Source organism: Labeo rohita, chromosome 25 (genome assembly GCF_022985175.1).
Source record: "Labeo rohita strain BAU-BD-2019 chromosome 25, IGBB_LRoh.1.0, whole genome shotgun sequence".
Taxonomy (NCBI): Eukaryota; Metazoa; Chordata; class Actinopteri; order Cypriniformes; family Cyprinidae; genus Labeo; species Labeo rohita.
This window is the reverse complement of record NC_066893.1, coordinates 7,198,479-7,224,503: the sequence shown is the minus strand read 5'-3', so window position 1 is coordinate 7,224,503 and position 26,025 is coordinate 7,198,479. Positions and strand designations below refer to the sequence as shown.

The window sequence follows — 26,025 nt, the reverse complement described above, 5'->3', positions numbered from 1 at the left end:
TATATATATATATATATATATATATATATATATATATTTTATTCTCATGGCAATTAGCCAACTTCCCTCAAATTCTCATTTATTTATTTATTTATTGCAGTTCAGCTTATTTCCCCCAAATTCGTATTTATTTATTTTATTTTTTTTCCATAACAATTAAGCTGCTTTTCTCCAAATTTCCCATTTATTTATTAATTTTTTTATTTATTTTTCCTCATGGCAATTAAGCTGATTTCCCCTCAAATTCTCATTTATTTAATTTTTTATTTATTTTTTTTAATTATTGCACTTAAGCTGATTCCCTGCACATAATTTATACATCCACACATCCAGTAATGCTGTTTTGTAACCCCCAATAATCTCATTGATGATTCTAATTACATTCAAAGAAGTAATATGTATTTGATTTATTGTATTAAAATGTTGAAAATGACCATAATACATTAAAGGCAGAATAAATTAAAGACAGTAAACTAGTAATATAATATTTACAATTTCAGTATTATATATTTAAATCACATTATAGTAATAGCAAAGTGATTGTTTTAAGTTTTCTTTTTCCATTACAGTAATGACAAACTGAAAAAAATTAAAAATAAATTATATATATATATATATATATATATATATATATATATATATATATAGAACAAATTTTCTTTAATATTTATTAATAAAATAAAATAATGAAATAAATAAAATAATCACATTTCTTATTGTCTGAAACCTGGATCTGCTACAATTTCTATGAACTTTCCAGGACACTAAAATGCACAGTTCTCAGTTTACAGCAGCTTTCTGTCTTAAATCAGAGCTGAGCACCGGTGAAGTCGTTTCCTTGACAAACTACTCACAGATCACTGTGCAAAGCAAATTAGACAGAGACGGCATTATCACTCAAGGATACGGATGTGCGTCTACAACAAAACAAACAAAACAAAACAAAACAAACTGTGCAAACAATCAAGAGAGAACAATTACAGATTCCTTCTGTATATGAGTTTATGAAATAAATGACATCAAACACACTTTTATATCCATTTATGATGATCCAGAAGAGTCATTTACTGCATGACTAATGCCTGAGCATATAAAACAAATGACATCTAACAAACCTTTTGCATCATGTATGTACTTACACATGAGTTTTAGTAGAGTTAGAGAGTGAAGCAATGCAGCTGTCCTTCTTACAATACGGCTTATGGCATACAGTTACCAATAATAGGCTCTAATCATGAAATAATTCACTAATAAGCTCTAAAATCTAATTAGGGCCATTTACCATATTCAGGAAAGGCTCTAATGCTGGTCACGGTGGAAGGAAGCCAGCGATTTATAAATCTATGACTCATCCAGATTAATCTTTGTGTTCACAAGCGCCATATGCTGCGCGCGCACACGCTCAACTGTTATGAGTGACCAGAACTGGCAAGAAACAACACGCCTCGGTTTATCACTAATTAACTAATGAGATTAATTACCTAGATTTCCGATTATTCATTAACTGACAGAGAAATTGGAAGTCGCTTGCCAAGTGAGCACGATTTGGCGGGAAATCTCTTCTGATGTGCACAAAACATGTCAGCGGACAGTCTTTTGTTGACAACGTGTACACAATATGCAATTTCTTAGGATGATATTTTATCATCTCTTCTATATATGCCGTATCTACTATATAAACACAGTAATTCATTAGCGGACCTCACACAAACATGTCTAACAATACAAAACACACTCACAAAAAGAACATTTAATACAATATATTAATATATTTACAATGAATGTATTATTGATTGATTGATTAGTTTGATTTATTTGAAACTATTTTTAAAGAACCCTAAATAAAAAGCTTAAATTAATAAAAAAAAAAAAAGAAATCAGCTAAAAGAACAGTAGCTTTCTTATTAACTGATTAAATATTATATAAAATATTATTAAAATAATTGATGAAAATCATGAAAATTAGAAATGTTGTCTAAGCAATTAACTAAAAAATTATTTAAAAGTACTAAAAATGATTACAAATTAAAAGTACTAAAATTACTAAAACCAAAAAATAAAATAAACAAACAAAAAAATACTCAGCTAAAAGAATGTTTGAAAAAGTATTAAATAAGTGAAATTACAAATTTAATTTTAATGAAAAAAAATGTGAAAATTAGAAATGTCATCTAGACAATTAACTGAAATAAAAAAAACTTAAAGATGAAGTACTAAAACTGCTAAAACTAAAACTGAAATATAATAAATAAATACTCAGCTAAAAGAATGATTGAAAATGTGATAAATAATTAAAATAAAAAAAATATTTGATGAAAACTAAAACTGAAATATAATTTAAAAAATTACACATTTAAATTAAATTAAATTACACAAATAAAATAATCAGCTAAAAGAATGTTTCAGGCAGTGTTGATACAGACAGATTTTGTAATAAATGAAAAAGTATTATACAAAATATTATGAAAAAATATTTGATAAAAAATGTGAAAATTAGAAATGTTGTCTAGGAAATTAACTGAAATAAAAAAAGTTGAAGTTCTAAAATTACTAAAAATGAAATGAATAAATAAACACACATTCATTCAATGAAATAAAAATAATAAAATAAAATAATGAAAAAAATGAAACGAATGAATGAATGAATGAATGAATAAATACATACATGCATGCAATAAAATAAAATATAATAAAAATAATCAGCTAAACGAATGTTTCAGGAAGTGATGATATTGGTAGCTTTTTCATTAACATAAAAAATGTGAAAATTAGAAATGTTGTCTAGGAAATTAACTGAAATAAAAAAAGTTGAAGTACTAAAATTACTAAAAATGAAATGAATAAATAAATACATACATTCACTCAATGAAATAAAATAATAAAATAAAATAATGAAAAAAAATGAAATGAATGAATGAATAAATGAATAAATGAATGAATGAATGAATAAATAAATATATACATACATACATACATTCATACATACAAACCATACATGCATACATGTATGCAATAAAATAAAATAAAATATAAAATATATAATAAAAAAAAAATCATAAATTAATAAAGCTAAATAACAATCTCTGTAGGATGGTATTTTATCATCACTTTAATATGTGCAAGATATGCTTAATACAAGACATTTTTACCATATAAAAAACTACTGAAAATAAATAGATACATTTAAATATATATATACATTTACACACACACACAAACAAACACACAAACAAACAAACACATAAATAAGCCATTTCTGAGTTCTCAAACCGTTCCAGGTCATTCCAGGTTATTGTTGTCTCACACATCATAGACTTCCATAGTAAAGTAAAGGTCGTGTAGGGGTCAGTGTGGTCATGTGGATTGAGGGGGACAGAGCAGGGCAGGTGGGAACGGGGCGGCAGCGCTGCCTTCTGGGATTAGCCAATCCCTGCCATCTGCCAGCGGCAGCATAATCCCGTCAATGAGAAAATCAATTGTCTAAGTAAATATCAAAGGCATGTAAGCTCATTTTGGCAAGTAACTTAAACATTAGGAGGACTTAAGTTAAAAGACCACGTTAGTGCTGAGCAAGGGATCGGGAGGCTTATTTATTACATGCGACTCGCTGCTGAATCGTCAAAAAAGGATCAAGCTGCTATTAAGTAAGAAAACAAAAAATGAAACGACTCCGTAATAACTGCTGCTCAAATAAACATGTAGATGTTGTCTTTATACACAATACAAATAGGAACTATTTTGTCTGATATAAGATTTCTAATATTTTGTGTATCTACTATTTAAGCTTTTTTGTCTAAACCTAATTTTAACACCCATCTCCTCCAGGAGTTTTCAAACTACAACCATCAAACTCAGGTCAGACCTTCAGACGGGACTGACTCAGGTTGTTGTATCTTTTCCAACTGATCCAACTTATGGTTTTCATAAACCAGTCTATCAAAACCACACAGACATTCATTCAACTTTTGCACAGTGATACTTTTGTTGTATTTAACTATCTGTTGCTATAGCAGAGCTTTTAGCAATAGCTAAATCAGCTGGTTTTAGCTGTTTTTAACCGGTTTTTCTCTGAATCTGATGGTTTTAAGTAGGTTTTTTTTTTTTTTTCTCACTCTTTTTTTTTTAAACCAAATTAGCTGTTTTTACTCGTTTTATAGCTGGATTTTTTTCATTCATGTTAACAATGTTAAATCAAGTTAAAGCATGTTAGCAACATGCTAAAAACATGTTGACAACATGCTATTTATATTAAAATTATGCTATGTACTTTTATTTTATTTTCTAAAATTCTTTAATATTTTAATATAATAATATAATGTAATTTAATATAATGTAATGTGATAAATCTTAAATAATTTCAGTAAAGTAAATTAATTATTTATGCAATACTTAATCATTTATATATAATATATTAAATGTATATGCATACAAATATATATATATATATATATATATATATATATATATAAATATACAGTGGGTACGGAAAGTATTCAGACCCCCTTAAATTTTTCACTCTTTGTTATATTGCAGCCATTTGCTAAAATCATTTAAGTTCATTTTTTTTCCTCGTGAATGTACACACAGCACCCCATATTGACAGAAAAACACAGAATTGTTGACATTTTTGCAGATTTATTAAAAAAGAAAAACTGAAATATCACATGGTCCTAAGTATTCAGACCCTTTGCTGTGACACTCATATATTGAACTCAGGTGCTGTCCATTTCTTCTGATCATCCTTGAGATGGTTCTACACCTTCATTTGAGTCCAGCTGTGTTTGATTATACTGACTGGACTTGATTAGGAAAGCCACACACCTGTCTATATAAGACCTTACAGCTCACAGTGCATGTCAGAGCAAATGAGAATCATGAGGTCAAAGGAACTGCCTGAAGAGCTCAGAGACAGAATTGTGGCAAGGCACAGATCTGGCCAAGGTTACAAAAAATTTCTGCTGCACTTAAGGTTCCTAAGAGCACAGTGGCCTCCATAATCCTTAAATGGAAGACGTTTGGGATGACCAGAACCCTTCCCAGAGCTGGTCGTCCGGCCAAACTGAGCTGTCGGGGGAGAAGAGCCTTGGTGAGAGAGGTGAAGAAGAACCCAAAGATCACTGTGGCTGAGCTCCAGAGATGCAGTCGGGAGATGGGAGAAAGTTGTAGAAAGTCAACCATCACTGCAGCCCTCCACCAGTCAGGGCTTTATGGCAGAGTGGCCCGACGGAAGCCTCTCCTCAGTGCAAGACACATGAAAGCCTGCATGGAGTTTGCTAAAAATAAAAACACCTGAAGGACTCCAAGATGGTGAGAAATAAGATTCTCTGGTCTGATGAGACCAAGATAGAGCTTTTTGGCCTTAATTCTAAGCGGTATGTGTGGAGAAAACCAGGCACTGCTCATCATCTGTCCAATACAGTCCCAACAGTGAAGCATGGTGGTGGCAGCATCATGCTGTGGGGGTGTTTTTCAGCTGCAGGGACAGGACGACTGGTTGCAGTCGAGGAAAAGATGAATGCGGCCAAGTACAGGGATATCCTGGACTAAAACCTTCTCCAGAGTGCTCAGGACCTCAGACTGGGCCGAAGGTTTACCTTCCAACAAGACAATGACCCTAAGCACACAGCTAAAATAACATTCACAACAACTCTGTGACTGTTCTTGAATGGCCCAGCCAGAGCCCTGACTTAAACCCAATTGAGCATCTCTGGAGAGACCTAAAAATGGCTGTCCACCAACGTTTACCATCCAACCTGACAGAACTGGAGAGGATCTGCAAGGAGGAATGGCAGAGGATCCCCAAATCCAGGTGTGAAAAACTTGTTGCATCTTTCCCAAAAAGACTCAGGCTGTATTAGATCAAAAGGGTGCTTCTACTAAATACTGAGCAAAGGGTCTGAATACTTAGGACCATGTGATATTTCAGTTTTTCTTTTTTAATAAATCTGCAAAAATGTCAACAATTCTGTGTTTTTCTGTCAATATGGGGTGCTGTGTGTACATTAATGAGGAAAAAAAAATTAACTTAAATGAGTTTAGCAAATGGCTGCAATATAACAAAGAGTGAAACATTTAAGGGGGTCTGAATACTTTCCGTACCCACTGTATATACACACACACACACATACATACAGTTTTTTTTTTTTTTAACCAAATTAGCTGGTTTTACTTTTTTCATTCATGTTAACAACGTTAAATCACGTTAAATTTATGTTAAAATTATGCTAGCAACAAGCTAACAAAGTACTTCAAGCTTTTATAGCTGCTTCAAACTTTCAGGCTAGGCTTTCAAGCCAACTTCAAAGTTTGTTCTCAAACTCTATTTATCTAGTTTTTTTTTTTTTTTTTTTTTTTTTGTTAAATATATGTGCATTTTTTTCCTAAAATTCTTTAATATTTTAATATAATATAATATAATATAATATAATATAATATAATAATATGTAAAATTTTAAATAAAAAAACTTTAATAATTTCAGTAAAGGAAATAAAACATTTATGTAATATATAATTATTTATATATAATATATAAAATGTATACATACAAATATAATACATATACAAAGACAGAAAAAAATATTAATATATAAAAGTAAAATGTATTTATGTCTTTTGTAATGAGCGAGAAAATCATTTTTTAAGATCCTAAAATTCACTATTAAAAAAAAACAAAACAAAAACTAAAAATATTAAAAATCACTGAAAAAAGATACTGATGAAAAACTTAAAAATGTGAAATGTTGAAATAAAATAAGTTTAAACCGAAGTACAACAATTATTAAAATTAAAATCAATAAATAAATTAAATGTGCACAGAAATACTTAAAAAAAACAATAATAATGCAAGCACATAACAATATTACTAAAATTTACACTAAAGTTACAATTAAAAAAAAAAATTCTAAATGTTATATAAATAATACTTAAATAACACTGAACCTGCTTTATGCAGCTACACTAACAAGTATAGTTTTGAACGTTCACACCTCTCGGTGTCCTACTTTAGGTCTGGTGTATAAACCCCATCAGAGTTAATAGGATCTGCTGCCGTGCGGCTGTGAGACGGGATTGGTGTCGTAGTGGCAGGCGATTTCATTAAATGTGTAGCTACTTTACATCAGCCGTTTACCTCACACTCTCCAAATGTGGGAGGTTAGGACTAAACCTAACCTCTGTTAATGAAATGATAAATAAACTAACCGAGTTATGCATTTTACATCTGCCACTACAATAACAGCTTGATTTTTTTTTCTATCTAATAGTTACAGTACTTTTTGGGGCCATTGTTTTTAGAACTAAAAGTATAAAAATGTAAGAAGATTCAATTGATACACAGCTAAATCATTCTTGAATAGATCTTTATTCATAAATTTCACATTTTCTTTTGTAAAGCTTAAAGCTCAGTTTACATGATCATTAAAAAAAATTCAGAATAAAAAAATATATCGAGTATTGTGCAAATTCCAAAGCAGTGTTGCAGTGCACAAACACACCTCTCTTCAGTTTTAGTGTCTGATCAGTGGACTTACAGGCCATCGTACTCGTGCTTACAATGACCAACAAACAGAGGCTCCGCTTGAATACCCCGCCTGTGACAACACAAACAGCAAGTGAAAATATAAATACATACAGTTAAAAGTTTTAAAGTACATCATTTTAGAGCTGTCATGATTCCTCGATTCAAGTACTCTATTATAAAAAATCCTTGATTGCATTTTACTGAAAGTGGCGCATTTTACAGACCAGAATCCATAAATGCATTATTAGACCGTTTCCTAAGGCTGCATGAAATATTAAAACCATTTCGAAATCATAATAAAGCATAATGCTATTGTGAATTCACAAAGGATACGATTCAAGTAAATATATATATACGTGTGTAGGTTATGTACATGCTGTCATAGCGGCTCCATTCACAGTAAATGCTGTTCCACACAAACTTTTATTGTTTACATGTGTGGAGCGTCTCAAACTCCATCTCTGCATGTTTTTGTAAGTTTGGGTTTATTATAACGTTCATCTGGGAACCCAACGTATGCAATTTCATCAGATTTGTAAGGCAAATCATTTATAAACCCACACAAACACAGGAGAACACATCAATATTTTTCTCAATATGCTAACTGTTCATCACGATTTTAAAATAAAAGTTTAAACCCTCTGAATTTTCATGTTTTGATGTCCACATATTGCACAAGATTACTTGCTTTTGATCCTTCATTTCAACTAATTATTATTGCCTCATTGCTATTATATATGTATTTTGTGTCATTTTAAAGTCTATTGTTCGCTAATGAGGTCTATTTTTATTACCACAAAAATTATCAGATTACTTCATTCATCGTCAGAATAATCAACTGATTACTCGATTACCAAAATAATTATTAGTGACAGCCCTGCATCATCTTTTGTGACAATCAGTGATGGGAATAACGGCGTTACAAATAAACGGCGTTACTAACGGCGTTATTTTTTCAGTAACGAGTAATCAAACGAATTACTGTTTCCTACGTTACAATGCCGTTACCATTACTGCCAATAAAATACGGCGTTACTATCATTTATTATAATATTATTATAATTTTATTTTTCAGTTCATCTGAATGGATGCGCAGCGTACCTGTATTTGATGAGCTGTAAACTCTAGTGTGAAGGCACACGACTAGCCGTCACTTTGTCTCACACACACGCAAAGAAAGATACAGAGCGACAGAGTCTTATACCATGCAGAATTGACGCGCTACGTGTAAACGATATTCTTTGTTGTATTTTCCTCTCAAAACAACGGAGCTCCTTTGGAATACTTCAGCTTTTAAGAACTGCTGGTTTCTCCGGTAGTAGGTGGAACTAATGTGCAAACAGCAATCTCATTGGCTGGCGCTCACCTATTATCGTCCCTGTTTTGATTACAGCAAATCAGTTCGAGCGAACGCAGACAACGTGATTAATATTCATGAACCCAGCAGCTCATTAAACCTTAGTGTGTTTAATATTGTTATTAATAGTAGAATTCGTGGTAGTGACAAGACGTTCATAGAAACACTAAATTACAAACAATATCACCACCAGTCCTAAGTTCAGTCAACATGACCAACATGCATTCATACATGGTTATTCTAATTACTAAAGTTCTAATGGCTAAAGTTGAATGCTAATTATAATTATAATATTATATCAGATATTTAATATTAGTCTGGTGAGTAAACTAAAAATGTAATAAATTTCATTAAAATTTCATTCATTTAACATATTTAATATTGGGGTCATCCAAGTTATTTAATATATTTATTTATTTATTTTTTTTTTTTTAAGGAACACAATAGTTACTTTCCCTGGTAATTAGGTACTTTTATAATGATGTAACTCTGTTACTAACTCAGTTACTATTTGTGAGAAGTAACTAGTAGCTATAACTAATTACTTTTCAAAGTAACATTCCCAACACTGCCCACAACAACATTAAAATAGTGTAGATTAGTGTACAATGTTTCATATTTATTTTATAGTTATATTAAATTAGATTTTTTTTAAGTAACGCAATAGTTACTTTGCCTGGTAATTAGTTACTTTTATAATGATGTAACGCAGTTACTAACTCAGTTACTATTTGTGAGAAGTAACTAGTAACTATAACTAATTACTTTTTTAAAGGTACGTGCCCAACACTGGTGACAATACACATTACTGTTCAAACATTTAGGGTCAGTAAATTCTTTTTCGTTTTTTTTGTTGTTGTTGTTGTTGTTGTTGTTGTTTTTAACGGAATTAATACTTGCATTCAGCAAGAATGTGTTCTAATGATAAAAAGTGATAGTAAAGACTAATATTGTTAGAAACAATCTTATTCATCACAGGTTCCTAAAAAAATATTAAGCAGCACAACTTTTTCCAATATTGATAATAAATCATAACATTAGAATGATTTACATCACAGGCATAAATTGCATTTTATAATATATTAAAATAGAAAACCATTATTTTAAATTGTAATAATATTTCATAATACACTACCAGTTAAAAGTTGTTGAACAGTACGATATTTAATGCTTTTTTAAAAAGAAGTCTCTTCTGCTCAACAGGCCTGTATTTATTTGATCCAAAGTACAGCAAAAATAGTAAAATTCTGAAATATTTTTAGTATTTAAAGTAACTGTTTTCTATTTGAATATATTATAAAATGTAATTTATTCCTGTGATCAAAGCAAACTTTTCAGCATCATTACTGCAGTCTTCAGTGTCACATGATCCTTCAGAAATCATTCTAATAAGCTGATTTGCTGCTAAAAAAAAAAAAAAAAAAAAATTAATAGTAATAATAATTATTATTAGTAGAATTTTTAGGTTTCTTTGATGAACAAAAAGTTCAGAAGAACAGCATTTATCTGAAGTAGAAATTTTTTGTAACATTATAAATGTCTTTATCATAATTTCTGATCAATTTAAAGCATCCTTGCTAAATAAAAATATTAATTTCTATAATTTCTTTCCCAAAAAAAAAAAAAATTAAATAAATAAATAAATAAAATTACACTGACTCCATTTTTAAATGGTATAGTGTATAATGTTAGAAAAGCTTTTTATTTCAGATAAATACTAAAATAAAAAATAAAAAAATAACTTATTAATAATAATAATAATAATAATAATAAATGTTTGTTGAGCAGCAAATCAGCATATTAGAATGATTTCTGAAGGATCATGTGATGCTGAAAATTTTGCTTTGATCACAGGAATAAATTAAATTTTAAAGGATATTCAAATAGAAAACAATTATTTTAAATAGTAAATTCTTTTCAAAAAAATTAAAACAAACATTTGATCCAATAGCAAATAAATGCAGGCTTGGTGAGCAGAAGAGATTTTTTTAAAAAAACATTAAAAATCTTACTGTTTGAATACTTTTGGCTGGTAGTGATAATATATATATATATATATATATATATTAGTATATATTAGTATATATATATATATATATTAGTATGTGCACTGTGCTTGAAACAGATAAAGAATTATTGCAAATGTATTTCCAATACCTCAGAAGTTCACAGCGAAACTCTGTCAGACGTGGGAAGGCCACATCCGCGTTCATGGTTTTTTCTTCATTGCTCCACAACCTCTCAGCTGCAGCACAGGCTCTCGGCCTTCACAAACACACACAAAAACACACATAAAATCATAAAGATCAAAACTGTGCAATAGTTCAATCTGATCTGGACTGTGTTCTTCTTGTCGTACCACAGGCGTGGGGTCAGATTGGTGGCATCAACATATTCACCCCACATGGCGACCTCTCCACCAATCACCAGCTTCTTTTGCTCATCCGTCCCTAAATCACAAAAAACAGACATATTTAAACAAGCTCAACAGACGTGCGCTGAAAACACACCAGCACTGCACTACAAACAACAGCAAACAATATCAAGCAGTAGTTGATTCTGTGAGAAATTAGCGATAGAAGTTAATTAATCATTACTTGAAAGTCATCAGAGCTTCAGGTTCTCATTAGAGACCGATGTTTTATATTGAATATTTAAGTGTTATACAACAAGAGCAAGCAATGAAGGCTGTCTGAGTCCAGTCCGACATGCTGCTCCACACACCCGAGAAATTCTGGGGCTGCACAGCGTAGGAGTCACGCCAGTCCTGGCCGGTGCTGATGTGGTTGATGTACCAGGGGGCAGAGAGCAGAACCCTGTGCCCGGCACTGGTCATCCTGCTCAGTTCAGTCTTGTAATTTTTACCCTTCCAGATCTCCAGAACCGTGTCCTGTGGAATCTGAGACAGCAGGAAACACTGGGTCACACACACCTCACTTTCCATGCTGCATCGGCCTCTGGGGATTTATCAACCAGCTCTACTTTATTCATCTGCATATATGTGACCCTGGACCACAAAACCAGTCTTAAGTAGCACGGGTATATTTGTAGCAATAGCCAAAAATACATTGTATGGGTCGAAATAATTGCTTTTTCTTTTATGCCAAAAATCATTGGGATATTAAGTGAAGATTATATTCCATGAAGATATTTTGTAAATTTCCTACTGTAAATATATCAAAACTTAATTTTTGATTAGTGATATGCATTGCTAAGACCTTCATTTGGACAACTTTACAGGCAATTTTCTCAATATTTTGATTTTGTTGCACCCTCAGATTCCAGATTTTCAAATAGGTGTATCTTAGACAAATATTGTCCTATCATAACAAACAAATTGTATAATTCGAAAGGGTCAGTTTCGAAAAACTGACCCTTATGACTGGTTTTGTGCTCCAGGGTCACATATGCAACCTTTTGAGGCTTTTAATGACTGTATTGTGGAGGGAGGACATAACTGATGGGAGGAAGATGAGGAATTAAGATTTTTAAAATGTTGCAAGCTATATTTAAACTCAAAAAGCCCAAAAGAGCACCAGAGCTCAACGTCTTAACCACTAGGCCACGGTTCTGACATTTAAAAAATACAGTAAAAATCTCACTAGATTATCACAATTAATGGCAAACAGAATGTTTGGAAATGTAAACTGATGTTTCCTACTGACACACTACAGCAAAAGATAGAAATAGCTTACTTTAAACCATTTTTCAGCTGGTGAAAATACTAGTGGCCTAAGACTTTTGCACAGTACTGTATTTTTTGATTAATTTTGCTTTATATCTTCTATGGACCCTGCTTCACTGTCCCATGTACAGTCTGATGACACTGTGTGGTTCACCTCACACTATAAAAAAGTTGACTCTTGATTGACACCTTCTGGTTAGAAAGTGCTTTGCAATAATTGTGACAACAGGATTTCATGCTGCATTTTCTGCCCCACTGAATTATTTACTTAGTTGCAGTGTTTTTTAGTGTGGAGTTTCCTTAATATTTTAATTACTTTCTATTTTTAGACTTTCTATTTTCATTTTCATTTTACTTAAAGTTTTAGTATCTTTTGTTGTGTTCTGTAATTGCTATTAGTTTTTTTTTCTTTATATGCAATACCAGGCTAAAGTTTTTGAACAGTAAGATTCAGTTTAATTAAAGTAAATTTAAAATGAACTAAAATTAAATTATTTAAATAAAATTAAAATGAAAATAAACTAAAATTGAAATGAAAGAATAATACTAATAATAATAATAATAATGCTAAATTAAAATATGTATAAAAGGCTAATAAAATGACAATTTTTAATTAAAGTCAATTTAAAATTAACTAAAATTAAATTCTTTAAATGAAATTTAAATGAAAACGGAAAATAAAGTAAAACTAAAATTAAATAATAATAATAATGCTGAATTAAAATATGTATAAAAAGCTAATAAAATGACAATATTTAAAGTAAATTTAAAATGAACAAATTAAATTATTTAAATGAAATTTAAATGAAAACAGAAAATAAACTAAAACTGAAATAAAATAATAATAATAATAAAAAAATAATAATAATACTGCAAAATTAAAATATGTATAAAGAGCCAATAAAATGACAGTTTTTAATTAAAGTAAATTTAAAATGAACTAAAATTAAATTATTTAAATGAAATTTAAATGAAAATGGAAAATAAATTAAAACTAAAATTAAATCATAACAACAACAATAATAACAATGCTAAATTAAAATCTGTATAAAAAGCTAATAAAATGACAATTTTTAATTAAAGTAAATTTAAAATGAACTAAAATTAAATTATTTAAGTGAAATTGAAATGAAAACAGAAAATAAAATTAAATAACAATAATAATTTTTAATTAAAGTAAATTTAAAATGAACTAAAATTAAATTAAAATATGTATAAAAAGCTAATAAAATGACAATTTTAATTAAAGAACTGATAATCAACTAAAATTAAATGATTTAAATGAAGTTTAAATGAAAACGGAAAATAAACAAATACACATTAATAATAATAATAATAATAATAATAATAATAATAATAATAATGTTAAAAATTTGAAATAAACTAAAATGAAATTATTTAAATGAAATTTAAATAAAACAAAAAAATATAAATGAATATTTTAATACTAAAATACTAAAATAACACTGATAAAGTCATGCTTATCAATGCACGTTTGTTTGATTCTCACAGCAGAACACACATTTTCACACTGGACAAACTGAACATTTAAGAAAAATCATCACCACACTAGCCGGGTTTCCATTACAGATCTGCACAAAACTTTTGAGATATTTTATAAATGTCGATAAAAAACCTCGTTTTTCATGTGATTTTTTACGTACATCGGGTGAGCTGTAAAAGCTCACTGTAAATTTCATTGCAGTTTAGTGAAATATTCCTTTTTCGAATTGCCTGAAAAGCGTTATGATATATGGGAGTTTTTGCAAAATTGACGTGTTTCCATTAGGCGTATTTTCAGTTCAATTTGAAGGGTAATGGAAATGTGGCTACTGAGACACAGCACTGCACTCTCTAGTACTGGTTAGTATTTTGCACTCATGCTCTGACCCCTAAAGGCTAAGGGCCGCACGTTGTAGTAACGGGGCCAGCTGTGAGTGGGTATCGGCAGGTCGAGGTAAAAAGGGGCCGCCAGGATGACCTTTAACCCTGCTTTAGTCACCCGGCGCATCTCGCACAGATAACAGCCCTGCTTCCAGACCTCCACCACGTACTTAGATCTGGGCTAGAAGAGAAGCGTCTCATTCCTGTTACAATCACACACATCTCTTTTTGAGGTTTGAATGCAACCAATATGCGTGTGTGGTGGAGCAGATTGTTTCTACTCACCCGCTCATGGTAGTCAAACACATCCTGCCAAACAATGGAGGTTTTGTTGAGAGCGGCGGTCATGTTCATGATACTGAACAACATAAAGAGAGACAGTGGAAAAACAAACACTGCATTCATGATTTTCTTTTTTCAATTTTCAAACTGATTGTTATTACAAGACAAAACATTTACATAATAAATGTATTAAAACTTATTTAATCAATGTCAAAGGTGTGGTTATATAAAAAAATTTTAATGGTTTCAAACTTGTCTTAACCAAACACATTTTGGAACTATTAATTTTAGAATCTGTGATTAAACCTAATAAAATTAAACTTTTTATATTTAAACAATTCGGATTTAAAAATGTTAATGATTAATATCTATGGTATTTAATTAAAAAAATAGAACAGTTGGAAAGGATCATGAAGGAAAACCACCATTCAAACATTTTTTTTAAATAAATGTTGAATTTTTAAAGAATCCTGAAAATAACTTTCCATCACTGTTTCTTAAGCAGTAAATCAGCATATTAAAATGATTTCTGAAGGATCATGTGACACTGAAGACTGGAGTAATGATGCTGAAAATGTAGCTTTGATCACAGAAATAAATCACATTTTAACATATATTCAAATAGAAAGCTATTACTTTAAATTGTATAAATATTTCACAATATTACTGTCCTTATTGTATTTTTAATCAAATAAAGGCAGTCTTTGTGAGTGTAAGAGATTAAAAAAAAAATCTTAGTGTTATTTTAGTATTTAGATACTATTATAATTTTCCTTAATACTTTGAATTAGTTTCTATTTTTATATTTTCCATTTTAATTTTAGTATTTTGTGTGTATTCTGTGATTTTTATTTATTTATTTATTTAAAATATCTCTACATATTTTTCTTTTAAAATATTTAAATATTAAATTTAAATATTAAAAAAAATATATATATATATATTTAAATCCTAAATATTTTTTAATATTTTAGTAAATAAAGATAAACTACTTTGGCAACTACCTTCACTTTTTTTTTTTTTTTTTTTTTTTTAATGATAAATATTTTATTTATTAAAAAAAAGTGACAGCAAAGTTATTTTAAATGTTACAATATATAGCTTTTTCAAATAAATACTGTATTTTTTAAAGAATCCTAAAAATAAATATGTAACACTGTTTCTTGAGCAGCAAATCATTATATTAGAATGATTTCTGAAGGATCATGTGACACTGAAGACTGGCGTAATGATGCTAAAAATTAAACTTTTATCACAGAAATAAATTACATTTTAACATGTATTCAAATAGAAAACAGTTATTTTAAATTGTAAAAATATTTCACAATATTACGATTCTTATTGTATTTTTAATCAAATAAATGCAGCCTTTGTGAGTGTAAGAGGTGAGGAAATAGGTAATTTTCTTTAATACTCAGAATTAGATTCTATTTTTCCTTTTTCCAATTTAATTTTATTATTAAAGTTTTAGTATTTTTTTGGTGTGTTTTGTAATTTTTATTAGTTTTATTATTTTTTTTTAGTTTCAGTAATTTTAGTAAATAAAGATAAACTACCCTGGCAACTACCTTAAATGAAATGTTTTGTTTTTTAATAAATATTTTATTTATTAAAAATAATAGCAAAGTCATTTAAAACGTTACAATTTTTTTTACAAATTAATTTTGTATTTTTTAAAAAATAAATATACATAGAATGATTTCTGAAGGATCATGTGACACTGAAGACTGGAGTAATGATGCTAAAAATTTAGCTTTGCATCACAGAAATAAATTACATTTTAAAATATACTGAAATAGAAAACAGTTATTTTAAATTGCAACAATATTTCACAATATTATTGTTTTAATTGTGTTTTTAATAAAATAAATGCAGCCTTAGTAAGTATAAAAGACTTTCAAAAAGTACAAAAAAAAAAAAAAAAAAAAATCTTACAGACCCCAAGCTTTTTTTTGTATATTTTTGTACATTTCCACTCACTTCTCCATATAGAATGATTCCAGTTTGGTAAAAGACTTTCCAAAGCCCATCTTTTCCATAAACGTTTGCACATTGGGATTCGACTGCCTGTTTGAGAAGATAACATTTCTAAAGTCTTACAAATAATAATACCACCATTTTTGCTAATCCAAGTTCAAATCCAAGTCAAGTTCCAAGTCAAGTTCAAATGAGGCACCCAAGTGTCAAAAATGCTTACCAGCAGGCAAAACTGACCTCATCCCCTCCTAAATGAACATAAGAGTCAGGAAAGACAAACTTCACCTCTTTCAAGAGGCTTTCCATGAACTTATAAGTAGTGTCTACCGTTGGATCCACAGGTCCGAATGAACCAGACGGCACACTGCCCTTGTAACAGGGAGTCAAGAGGCCTGGCTGTCCTGAGAATAAGAGACAAACATCATTACACTTTACCATTATAATTTATAATCTCTGCTTTCATGGTTTTTCATCAGACATGTGTTTGTGTACCTTTCCCCCATGACTGAGTGTGTCCAGGAGAATCAAACTCAGGAACGACTCTAATGCCTCTCATTCTCGCATGTTCAATCACCCTCATCACGTCTGACTGTGTGTAGACGTGAGTAAACGGATGAAAAGCTCCCTAGAAGAAAAAGATATAACAGTAGTGTTACGGTCAGAAGTATTAAAAAGTGTTTTCGTTAACGGAAATAAAGGTAAAACAGAATACACACACTACAAAAAACTAATTAAGAAAACTTTTTAAAAATTTAGAACATTAAAAAAGTTAAACAATTAAAATGGTTGCCTTAGCAACTAACTGAAATATATATATTTAAAAAAAAAGAAAAAAAAAGAAAACAAAACTGAAATAAAAATAATTATTAAAAAAACATACCAAAAATTACTAAAATTTAAACTTAATAAAATTAAAACTGAAAACTGGAAATTAAAAAAAAGTGAAACATTAAGAAAATTATAAACATATATAAATAAATCAAATAAAATAACACTATAGCTGCCTTGAGATATTGAGTGTATATATATTACAGCATATTTAAAGCTACTACAATCATAATAAACAACAAATGCATTAAAAAATGAAGTTTTAGAGGTGATTTTACAGCATTTCTACCTTATTACTGAGGTCAGGAAAAGTGCGGCTCTGATACGGGAAGGAAGGATCATCCACAATGTGCCAGTGAAAGACATTAAATTTACTGTAGGCCATAGCATCCTATGAAAAATAAAAATATTATTTACTTTATTTCACAATACTGTTTACAAGTTTAGAGTCAGGAAGGTTTTTTGAAAGAAATGAATACGTTTGTTCAGCAAGTATGCAGTAAATTGATCAAAAGTGACAGTAAAAACATTTATAATGTTACAAAAAAATTATATTTCTTTTTTTTAAATTATTTTTTATTAGTATTAGTGCAAAACATACAACATACGGTGAACACAAAACACAAAAACAATGACAATAATCAGAAATGACAACCTGAATAATGTTAGTAGTACTGGAGTAGTAGTAGCATTAAGTATAATAATAAATACAGCAATGGAACAGCAATAATAATAACAGGAATGAAAATAATCAAAAATGACAATATGAATATCAGTAGTAGTATTTGAATAGTACTAGCAAGTATAATAATAATAATAGGAAGAAGCAGAAGAAGAAGAACATTAATAATAACAATAATAATACTAAAGATGGTGATGTTAACAATAATATTCTGTGATGACAGCAACAGTAATATCAATAATAATAACAGCAATTATAATAATAATTCCAATAATATTAATAAAAAAATAAAACATAAATAAAAATTGTAATAATGACACATACCCATACCTAACACATACCACATCTATCCTAACATCTGTTTCAGTTTAAGGTGTTTTTTCCCTTTTTTATTAATAAAAAATCATTTTCCCCTTTTTTTATTAATATTTTCCCTTTTTTATTAATAAAAAAATATATATTTTATATTTCTAAAGTATTGTGTCCTATCGCTGAAGTGTTGTGTCCTGTCGCTAAAGTATTGTGTCCTATCGCTGAAGTATTGTGTCCTGTCGCTAAAGTATTGTGTCCTGTCGCTAAAGTATTGTGTCCTGTCGCTAAAGTATTGTTATTTTTTATTAGTATTAGTTCAAAATTTTGCTAAAGTATTGTGTCCTGTCCTGTTTGCTAAAATATTGTGTCCTATTGCTGAAGTATTGTGTCCTGTCGCTAAAGTATTGTGTCCTATCGCTAAAGTATTGTGTCCTGTCGCTAAAGTATTGTGTCCTATCGCTAAAGTATTGTGTCCTGTCGCTAAAGTATTGTGTCCTATCGCTAAAGTATTGTCCTATCGCTAAAGTATTGTGTCCTATCGCTAAAGTATTGTGTCCTATCGCTAAAGTATTGTGTCCTGTCACTAAAGTATTGTGTCCTATCGCTAAAGTATTGTGTCCTGTCGCTAAAGTATTGTGTCCTATCGCTAAAGTATTGTGTCCTATCGCTAAAGTATTGTTATTTTTTATTAGTATTAGTTCAAAATTTTGCTAAAGTATTGAGTCCTGTCCTGTTTGCTAAATACTGTGTCCTATCGCTGAAGTATTGTGTCCTGTCACTAAAGTATTGTGTCCTGTCGCTAAAGTATTGTGTCCTGTCGCTAAAGTATTGTGTCCTATCGCTAAAGTATTGTGTCCTGTCGCTAAAGTATTGTGTCCTGTCGCTAAAGTATTGTGTCCTATCGCTAAAGTATTGTGTCCTATCGCTAAAGTATTGTGTCCTGTCGCTAAAGTATTGTGTCCTATCGCTAAAGTATTGTGTCCTATCGCTAAAGTATTGTGTCCTGTCGGCCTGTCTTTGATCGGCCCTGCATAATTAATTTAAAAATATTAACTATAATTTTTACAATTCAATTTTAGAATTTATAATAAACATTAAATACATACCAGGGTCTTCAAAATATCATGGAGGGGTAAGTAATGCCTTGAAGTGTCCAGTAAAAGTCCTCTGAATGCAAAACGTGGGAAGTCTACAATTTCTGTCTTGTTGATAAAATACTGCATGGAAAGATTGAATAAATTAACATACTGTACAGTATATTAGCATACAGCTGCACTATAGCCTTAATACTGTTGCATAATACTTACAGCGCCATAATCATTCTGGTAAACAAGCTGACTGAAGGACTCCAGACCTGATTTTCAGGTTTTATGAGTTGAAAAAGACAACTGTTAGTGTTAATGCTTTTAATTCAAGCAAAGAAAAAAAAGAGACAATAAGCATAAAGTCACACCTCTGAGAGCGCCCCATACAGACACTGATCTCAGCAAAGCCTGGCCCTCTGACACACTCAAGTTATCTGCAACAACAAGCATATAACATGTTACACACATAACATATTCATTCATTTGAAATTGGCCTGATTCAAAAGGCACTGTAGAATGGGAATGACTGCTCCTGTTGGATGTGGACAGTGTAATTACACCTTATAATTTAATGGACTTCATCTAACATGACCAAAGCAATTAAAAGATCAAAGGCCAGCAGGAGTTATTTCCTAAGATCACATGATCAGGAAATACTCACAGCTCTCATCTGAATCTTCGTTAGGGTAGCCGTCACATCCTCTGGTTTTTACAGTCACCGATACGACAAAGGGCTGCGGCTCTGACCACATGGACTGAAGCACATTTTCTGTTCAAATAAACAGGAACAAACCAATATGCATTGTTTTGTAGTGCAAAATTTTATCATTTTATTATAAAGAGCTCTTAAGACGCCTATAAGACTTTCACCCAATTGAATTTGCTCAAAATTGATGTACTGTAGCTCTATTTGAAGTTGAAGCAAAACATGAATGTAAGCACATTTTGTTATTTTTATCATTTATTTTTTAGTAGTTTCTAACTGTTTGAGTAAAAACATTTTTTGTCATATATGCTAATTTTCTCTTGCTGTATTGTAAAGTATTGCATTTACCCAAGAAACATTGTGTTCCCTTGCTAAACATTTGCATTCTACTGCTAAAGTATTGCGATCTATTGTTAAAGTATTGTGTTCTATCACTAAAGTATTGCGCTCTGTTGCTAAAGTATGTTATGTCATATTGCTACAGTATTGCATTCTAAAGTATTATGTCATATCGCTAAAGTATTGCAATCTATCGCTAATGTATTACAATCTATCGCTAACGTACTGCAATCTATCGCTAAAGTATTGTGTTCTATCGCTAAAGTATTGCAATCTATCGCTAAAGTATTGTGTCCTATCGCTAAAGTATTGTGTCCTATCGCTAAAGTATTGTGTCCTATAACTAAAGTATTGTGTCCTATCGCTAAAGTATTGTGTCCCATTGCTAAAGTATTGTGATCTATCGCTAAAGTATTGTGTCCTATCGCTAAAGTATTGTGTCCTATCGCTAAAGTATTGTGTCCTGTCGCTAAAGTATTGTGTTCTATCGTTAAAGTATTGTGTCCTATCGCTAAAGTATTGTGTCCTATCACTAAAGTATTGTGTCCTATCGCTAAAGTATTGTGTCCTATCGCTAAAGTATTGTGTCCTGTCGCTAAAGTATTGTCCTGTCGCTAAAGTATTGTGTTCTATCTTAAAAGTGTTGCGTTCTATCGCTAAAGTATTGTGTCCTATCGCTAAAGTATTGTGTCCCATTGCTAAAGTATTGTGTCCTATCGCTAAAGTATTGTGTCCTATCGCTAAAGTATTGTGTCCTGTCGCTAAAGTATTGTGTTCTATCGTTAAAGTATTGTGTCCTATCGCTAAAGTATTGTGTCCTATCGCTAAAGTATTGTGTCCTATCGCTAAAGTATTGTGTCCTATCGCTAAAGTATTGTGTCCTGTCGCTAAAGTATTGTGTTCTATCGTTAAAGTATTGTGTCCTGTCGCTAAAGTATTGTGTCCTGTCGCTAAAGTATTGTCCTGTCGCTAAAGTATTGTGTTCTATCTTAAAAGTGTTGCGTTCTATCGCTAAAGTATTGTGTTCTATCGCCAAAGTAGTGTCCTGTCGCTAAAGTATTGTGTTCTATCATTAAAGTGTTGCGATCTATCGCTAAAGTATTGTGATCTATCGCTAAAGTATTGCATTCCCCTGAGAAACTTTGCATTCTCTTGCAAAAGTATTGCATTTTCTCAAAAAACTTTAAGTTCTCTTACAAAAGCACTGATTTTTCCCACTTCCACTTCATTATTTCCATCGCAGAAGTTTTTCTTCCACTTTATTTTTAGTTTATATCGCACTGTCCCCTTAGTGGCTCTTTACAAAGAGCCAAAAGAACAGGAAAAACGTGTCTGTGCACATTGCTACATTTTTTCAAAATTTCCTCGTATAATATATATACATACACACACACACACACACACACACACACACACACTATATATATATATATATATACACACACACGTTTGTTTTTGTGAATTGTGGGGACTTTCCATAGACTTCTGTAGTTTTTATAATGACTAAACAATATTGTCTATCCCCTAACCCTAAACCTACCCCTTACAGAAAACATGTTTGCATCGTTACACTTTCAGATAAACATCATTTACTATTTTAAATATTTTTTTAACATTGTCAAAATCATTGTCAAAAATTTCAGGTTTTACTATCCTTGTGGGGACATTTGGTCCCCACAATGTAGCAAAAACAAATACACACACACACACACACACACACACACACACATTATTAATTAAATATCAAATTAAATAAAACAACATCAATTAAACAAAAACAATACAAAGAACAAAGCTATAGAAATTAGAAATTATATAAATACGCTTACACTTTTTTATTTGGCTTTTCATTACTTTTAAATCATCAGTATACTGGAACGGCTCCATTTTAATGATATTACACTGTGATTTTTCAACAAACTGCATTTTTAAAATATTTTATCATTTAATATTTTTTAATAAACCGATTTTTACACACGTTTCATACACAGTACACATCCATCCAACTACACGGAAGTAAATCTGTTTGATTCCTTCTCAGACATCAACTAACCTGTTCCTTTGGTGAAGTCAGGGAATATGATGGAGAAGTATCTTTTGAAAGCAGCATCCAGGACGGAGCATCCAGTCTGTGCAGCCGAATCCTGTCCATAAGTGAAGGAGAACAGCTGCGGACTCAGACTGTATCTGTCCCAGGACTGATCGAGCTGCTGCGGCAGCGGCCAGACTCCATCCACCTGCTGCACCGACACACCGACGACAACTAGTAAGAAACAAAACAGAGAGGGTGTGCCGGTGTTGGCCATGTTACTGGACACTTCAGTCGTGTTTTAGAGCTGTCGGACTGCAGGTTTGTTCGGGCTACACAATGGGATAACATTAAAAAGCGCTGAAACTGTCAGAACAGCAGTCATATGACCGGTTAGTGTTTTGTTCAGGTGACCTGAGGAGAGCGGTCATTCTCATTGGCTCAGCTTGAGTCACATGGTCTATTTCCGGGATGGTTTGTATTAAGGCTAATAAAAAGGATCGGTTAAAGATTATATAGATCATAAGGTGCACGAAGCAATGTAAAAAGTACATTTCCTTATTACCTAAAGAACTGTTAATCAAGAGTAGTACTGAGAAAGAATTGTGAATAATATTGTATGTCGGTTTATACTTGATATATTCGTGTAGTTTACTCTGCACTGTTAGTTTATGTTATGTTAGGTATTTTTGTTATATATCCATATACATACATATATATATTGAGATCCGTCTTTTCACACTAAGGACAACTGAGGGACTCGTATGCAACTATTACAGAAGGTTCAAACACTCACGGATGCTCCAGAAGGAAACAATGCATTAAGAGCCGGGGGTGAAAACTTTTTGAATTTAAAGATCAGGGTAAATGTAACTTATTTTGTCTTCTGGGAAACATGTGAGTAGCTTCTGAAGGCCAGTACTAAATGGAAAATAAATGCTATATGGGCAAAATAAGAAAAATTCACACATTTTCATTCCGTTCAAAAGTTTTCACCCCCCGGCTTTTAATGCATCGTTTTTCGTTCTAAAGCATCAGTGAGTGTTTTAACCCTCGGTAATAGTTGCACATGAGTCCTTCAGTTGTTCTCAGTGTGAAAAGATGGATCTCAAAATCATACAGTCATTGTTGGAAAGGGTTCAAATACACAAAAATGATGAAAAACCAAAGAATTTGTGAGACCTGAAGGATTTTTCTGAAGAACAGCAGGCAGTTTAACTGTTTGTGACAAACAAGGGACTTATGAACAACTATCACTAAACAAAAAAACAACTTTGGATCATTCAGGTAACAGTGTCAGGGTTGATTTTTATAAATTCAACTATTATTTTCTCTTGTGGACTGTATGTAAATGTCTTTTATGTGAAATATCGTATTCAGGTCAGTACTAAATAAAAAAATTACATGCATTTTGTATGATCCCTTTTATTTTGGTAAAATAATTTAAATAATTTTTGCAGATTCTGCAAGGTATGTATGTCAACTTTTGACCTCAACTATATATACATTTTGGGATCAGTACAATTTGTAATGGTTTTAAAAGAAGCCTCTAATGCATTAGGTCTCTTATTTCTAACAATATAAGTCTGTACTATCACTCTTTATAAATTTAGCCAGATCCTTGCTGAATAAAAGTATTGATTTCTTTCATAAAAAAAAGAAAAAAATCCTGACACCAAACTTTTGAACGGTAATGTATGTTGTTACAAAATATTTAGATATTAAGTAAATGTGTGTGTGTATATATATATATAGCAGCACAACTGTTTTCAACATTGATAATAAATCAGCATATTAAAATTAAATTAATTCTGAAGGCTCATGTGACTGATGGCTGATGAAAATTCAGCTTTGCATCCCAGAAATTAATGATATTTTTATTACATTTTTCTTTGTCACTGTTTTCATTGTTTGTGTTGACGCTTGGGCAGTGAAACTTTAAAAAGTCAAGTATTTTATAAACTGAAAACTAAATTTAAAAGTCAGAAAAGCCTCTAGAGGGCGATAGTATACAATAAAACAAACTCAAATAGACAAAACTTCTCAACAAGTTTGGAAACGTACCAAAACAATCAGTATTTTTGTCCTTTCAATTCAACATTTGCCAAATAACAATAAGTTATTAAATTATTTGATAAAAATCCTCATTAGGCATATTTTTCTGCTCCTAAACGGACAGTACATCTAATGGGATCACTTTAAAAAGAAAGACGTCATCTGAATTAAAGTAACACTCTACATCCAGCATTGTAATGCCTGCAGAACAGATTAATTGGATTAAATTACCATCAGTCATAACACCATTGTTCCATTAACAAAAGTAAGCGTTATGTAATAGCTTTTAAACAATCATCCCTGGATAATAATAAAGCATTATTCAGAATGAAAGTCAAAGCCCATGTGGCCAACCTAAACAGACAATATTAGGATTAACAAGTAATAAACTAAAAATAAAACTTGTTTTAAGCTTCATTTGAGAAGTCTCTTAAATCTCTAAATCAATGGAATACAAAAAAAGTTTGTGTTTATGTATAACTGGTTGCTGGGGCAAGATGTCTCTGTTAGACACGTACACACACCCCTTCCCAGCGTGGAAACCCCTCCCTGTGTGCTAGCGCATCTTTTTGCAGAAATAAGGAATCTTGATGTCACAATCGTCGTTTACTCCCTGTTCCAGTTCTCTGAATGTCACAGGCCGGAAATGCTATGCTAATGCTGAACCGCACCAAATGGCGTATTGTATGTGACAATGACGAAATATGACTCATGCGAATGTTATTGAATCCCTACCAAAACATTTCATACTATGAGGTTTCATCACTGTGATTAACATGTTTATCCTTTTCCATGGTATTCACTGTCACAACAATGAGCGAAAATACCGGAAATACTGACCGCCATGCAATTTATTAACTGATTTATAGGTAAATATGTGTTTGTAGATAAAAGACTTTAAATGGTTTTGTCTTAGTGGTTATAATTATTATTACGTAATAAGATTTGCAAGGTCTTGTCATTGTATTAGTTGTTTTATTTGCATTTTAACAGAACCACACCCAGTGAAACCTGTGGCAACTGCATTCAAACTGGTTTAAGGCCTTGTAAATGCACAACACACACTCTGAATATACTGTAAAATACAGTTATTGAACATTAATCACAGTTTAAATCCACGTAAAACGCCCCGAGCTAGGTGTGCGTTGATAATTATTGTACTATCAAACCTTTGTGCAAAAAAAGGAGGTTATGAGAGTATTAGCAAGTTTCGTTTGTCCACTACTTTTTTTCGTTTTGGAGTCGCTGACGCAACTACAATTAGACCTACTATTATAACTGGAAG

At 31.0% G+C, this 26,025-nt stretch overlaps 1 protein-coding gene across 1 annotated transcript; it reads right to left on the bottom strand.

Annotated features, from left to right (window-relative positions):
* Nucleotides 1-7,341: 7,341 nt before the first annotated feature.
* On the bottom strand, nucleotides 7,342-23,105 carry hexa (hexosaminidase A (alpha polypeptide)). Its single transcript, XM_051100271.1, has 14 exons — nucleotides 22,710-23,105; nucleotides 20,273-20,380; nucleotides 19,980-20,045; nucleotides 19,834-19,880; nucleotides 19,633-19,743; nucleotides 17,822-17,923; nucleotides 17,197-17,329; nucleotides 16,925-17,105; nucleotides 16,708-16,794; nucleotides 14,731-14,803; nucleotides 11,601-11,775; nucleotides 11,236-11,326; nucleotides 11,034-11,141; nucleotides 7,342-7,589 (listed from the first exon to the last, which is right to left on the bottom strand). Exons 1-14 carry the CDS (start codon nucleotides 22,960-22,962, stop codon nucleotides 7,526-7,528), a joined length of 1,599 nt encoding a protein of 532 aa, XP_050956228.1. The 5' UTR covers nucleotides 22,963-23,105; the 3' UTR covers nucleotides 7,342-7,525.
* Nucleotides 23,106-26,025: the final 2,920 nt, after the last annotated feature.

Excerpts from the sequence above, each read along its gene's own strand:
- hexa (XM_051100271.1), bottom strand. The coding sequence starts at position 22,962 with ATGGCCAACACCGGCACACCCTCTCTGTTTTGTTTCTTACTAGTTGTC. Across the intron at positions 19,744-19,833 it reads ACCAGAATGATTATGGCGCT|TATTTTATCAACAAGACAGA; the intron begins GTAAGTATTATG and ends CTTTCCATGCAG. Across the intron at positions 11,327-11,600 it reads GCAGCCCCAGAATTTCTCGG|GGACGGATGAGCAAAAGAAG; the intron begins GTGTGTGGAGCA and ends TTTGTGATTTAG.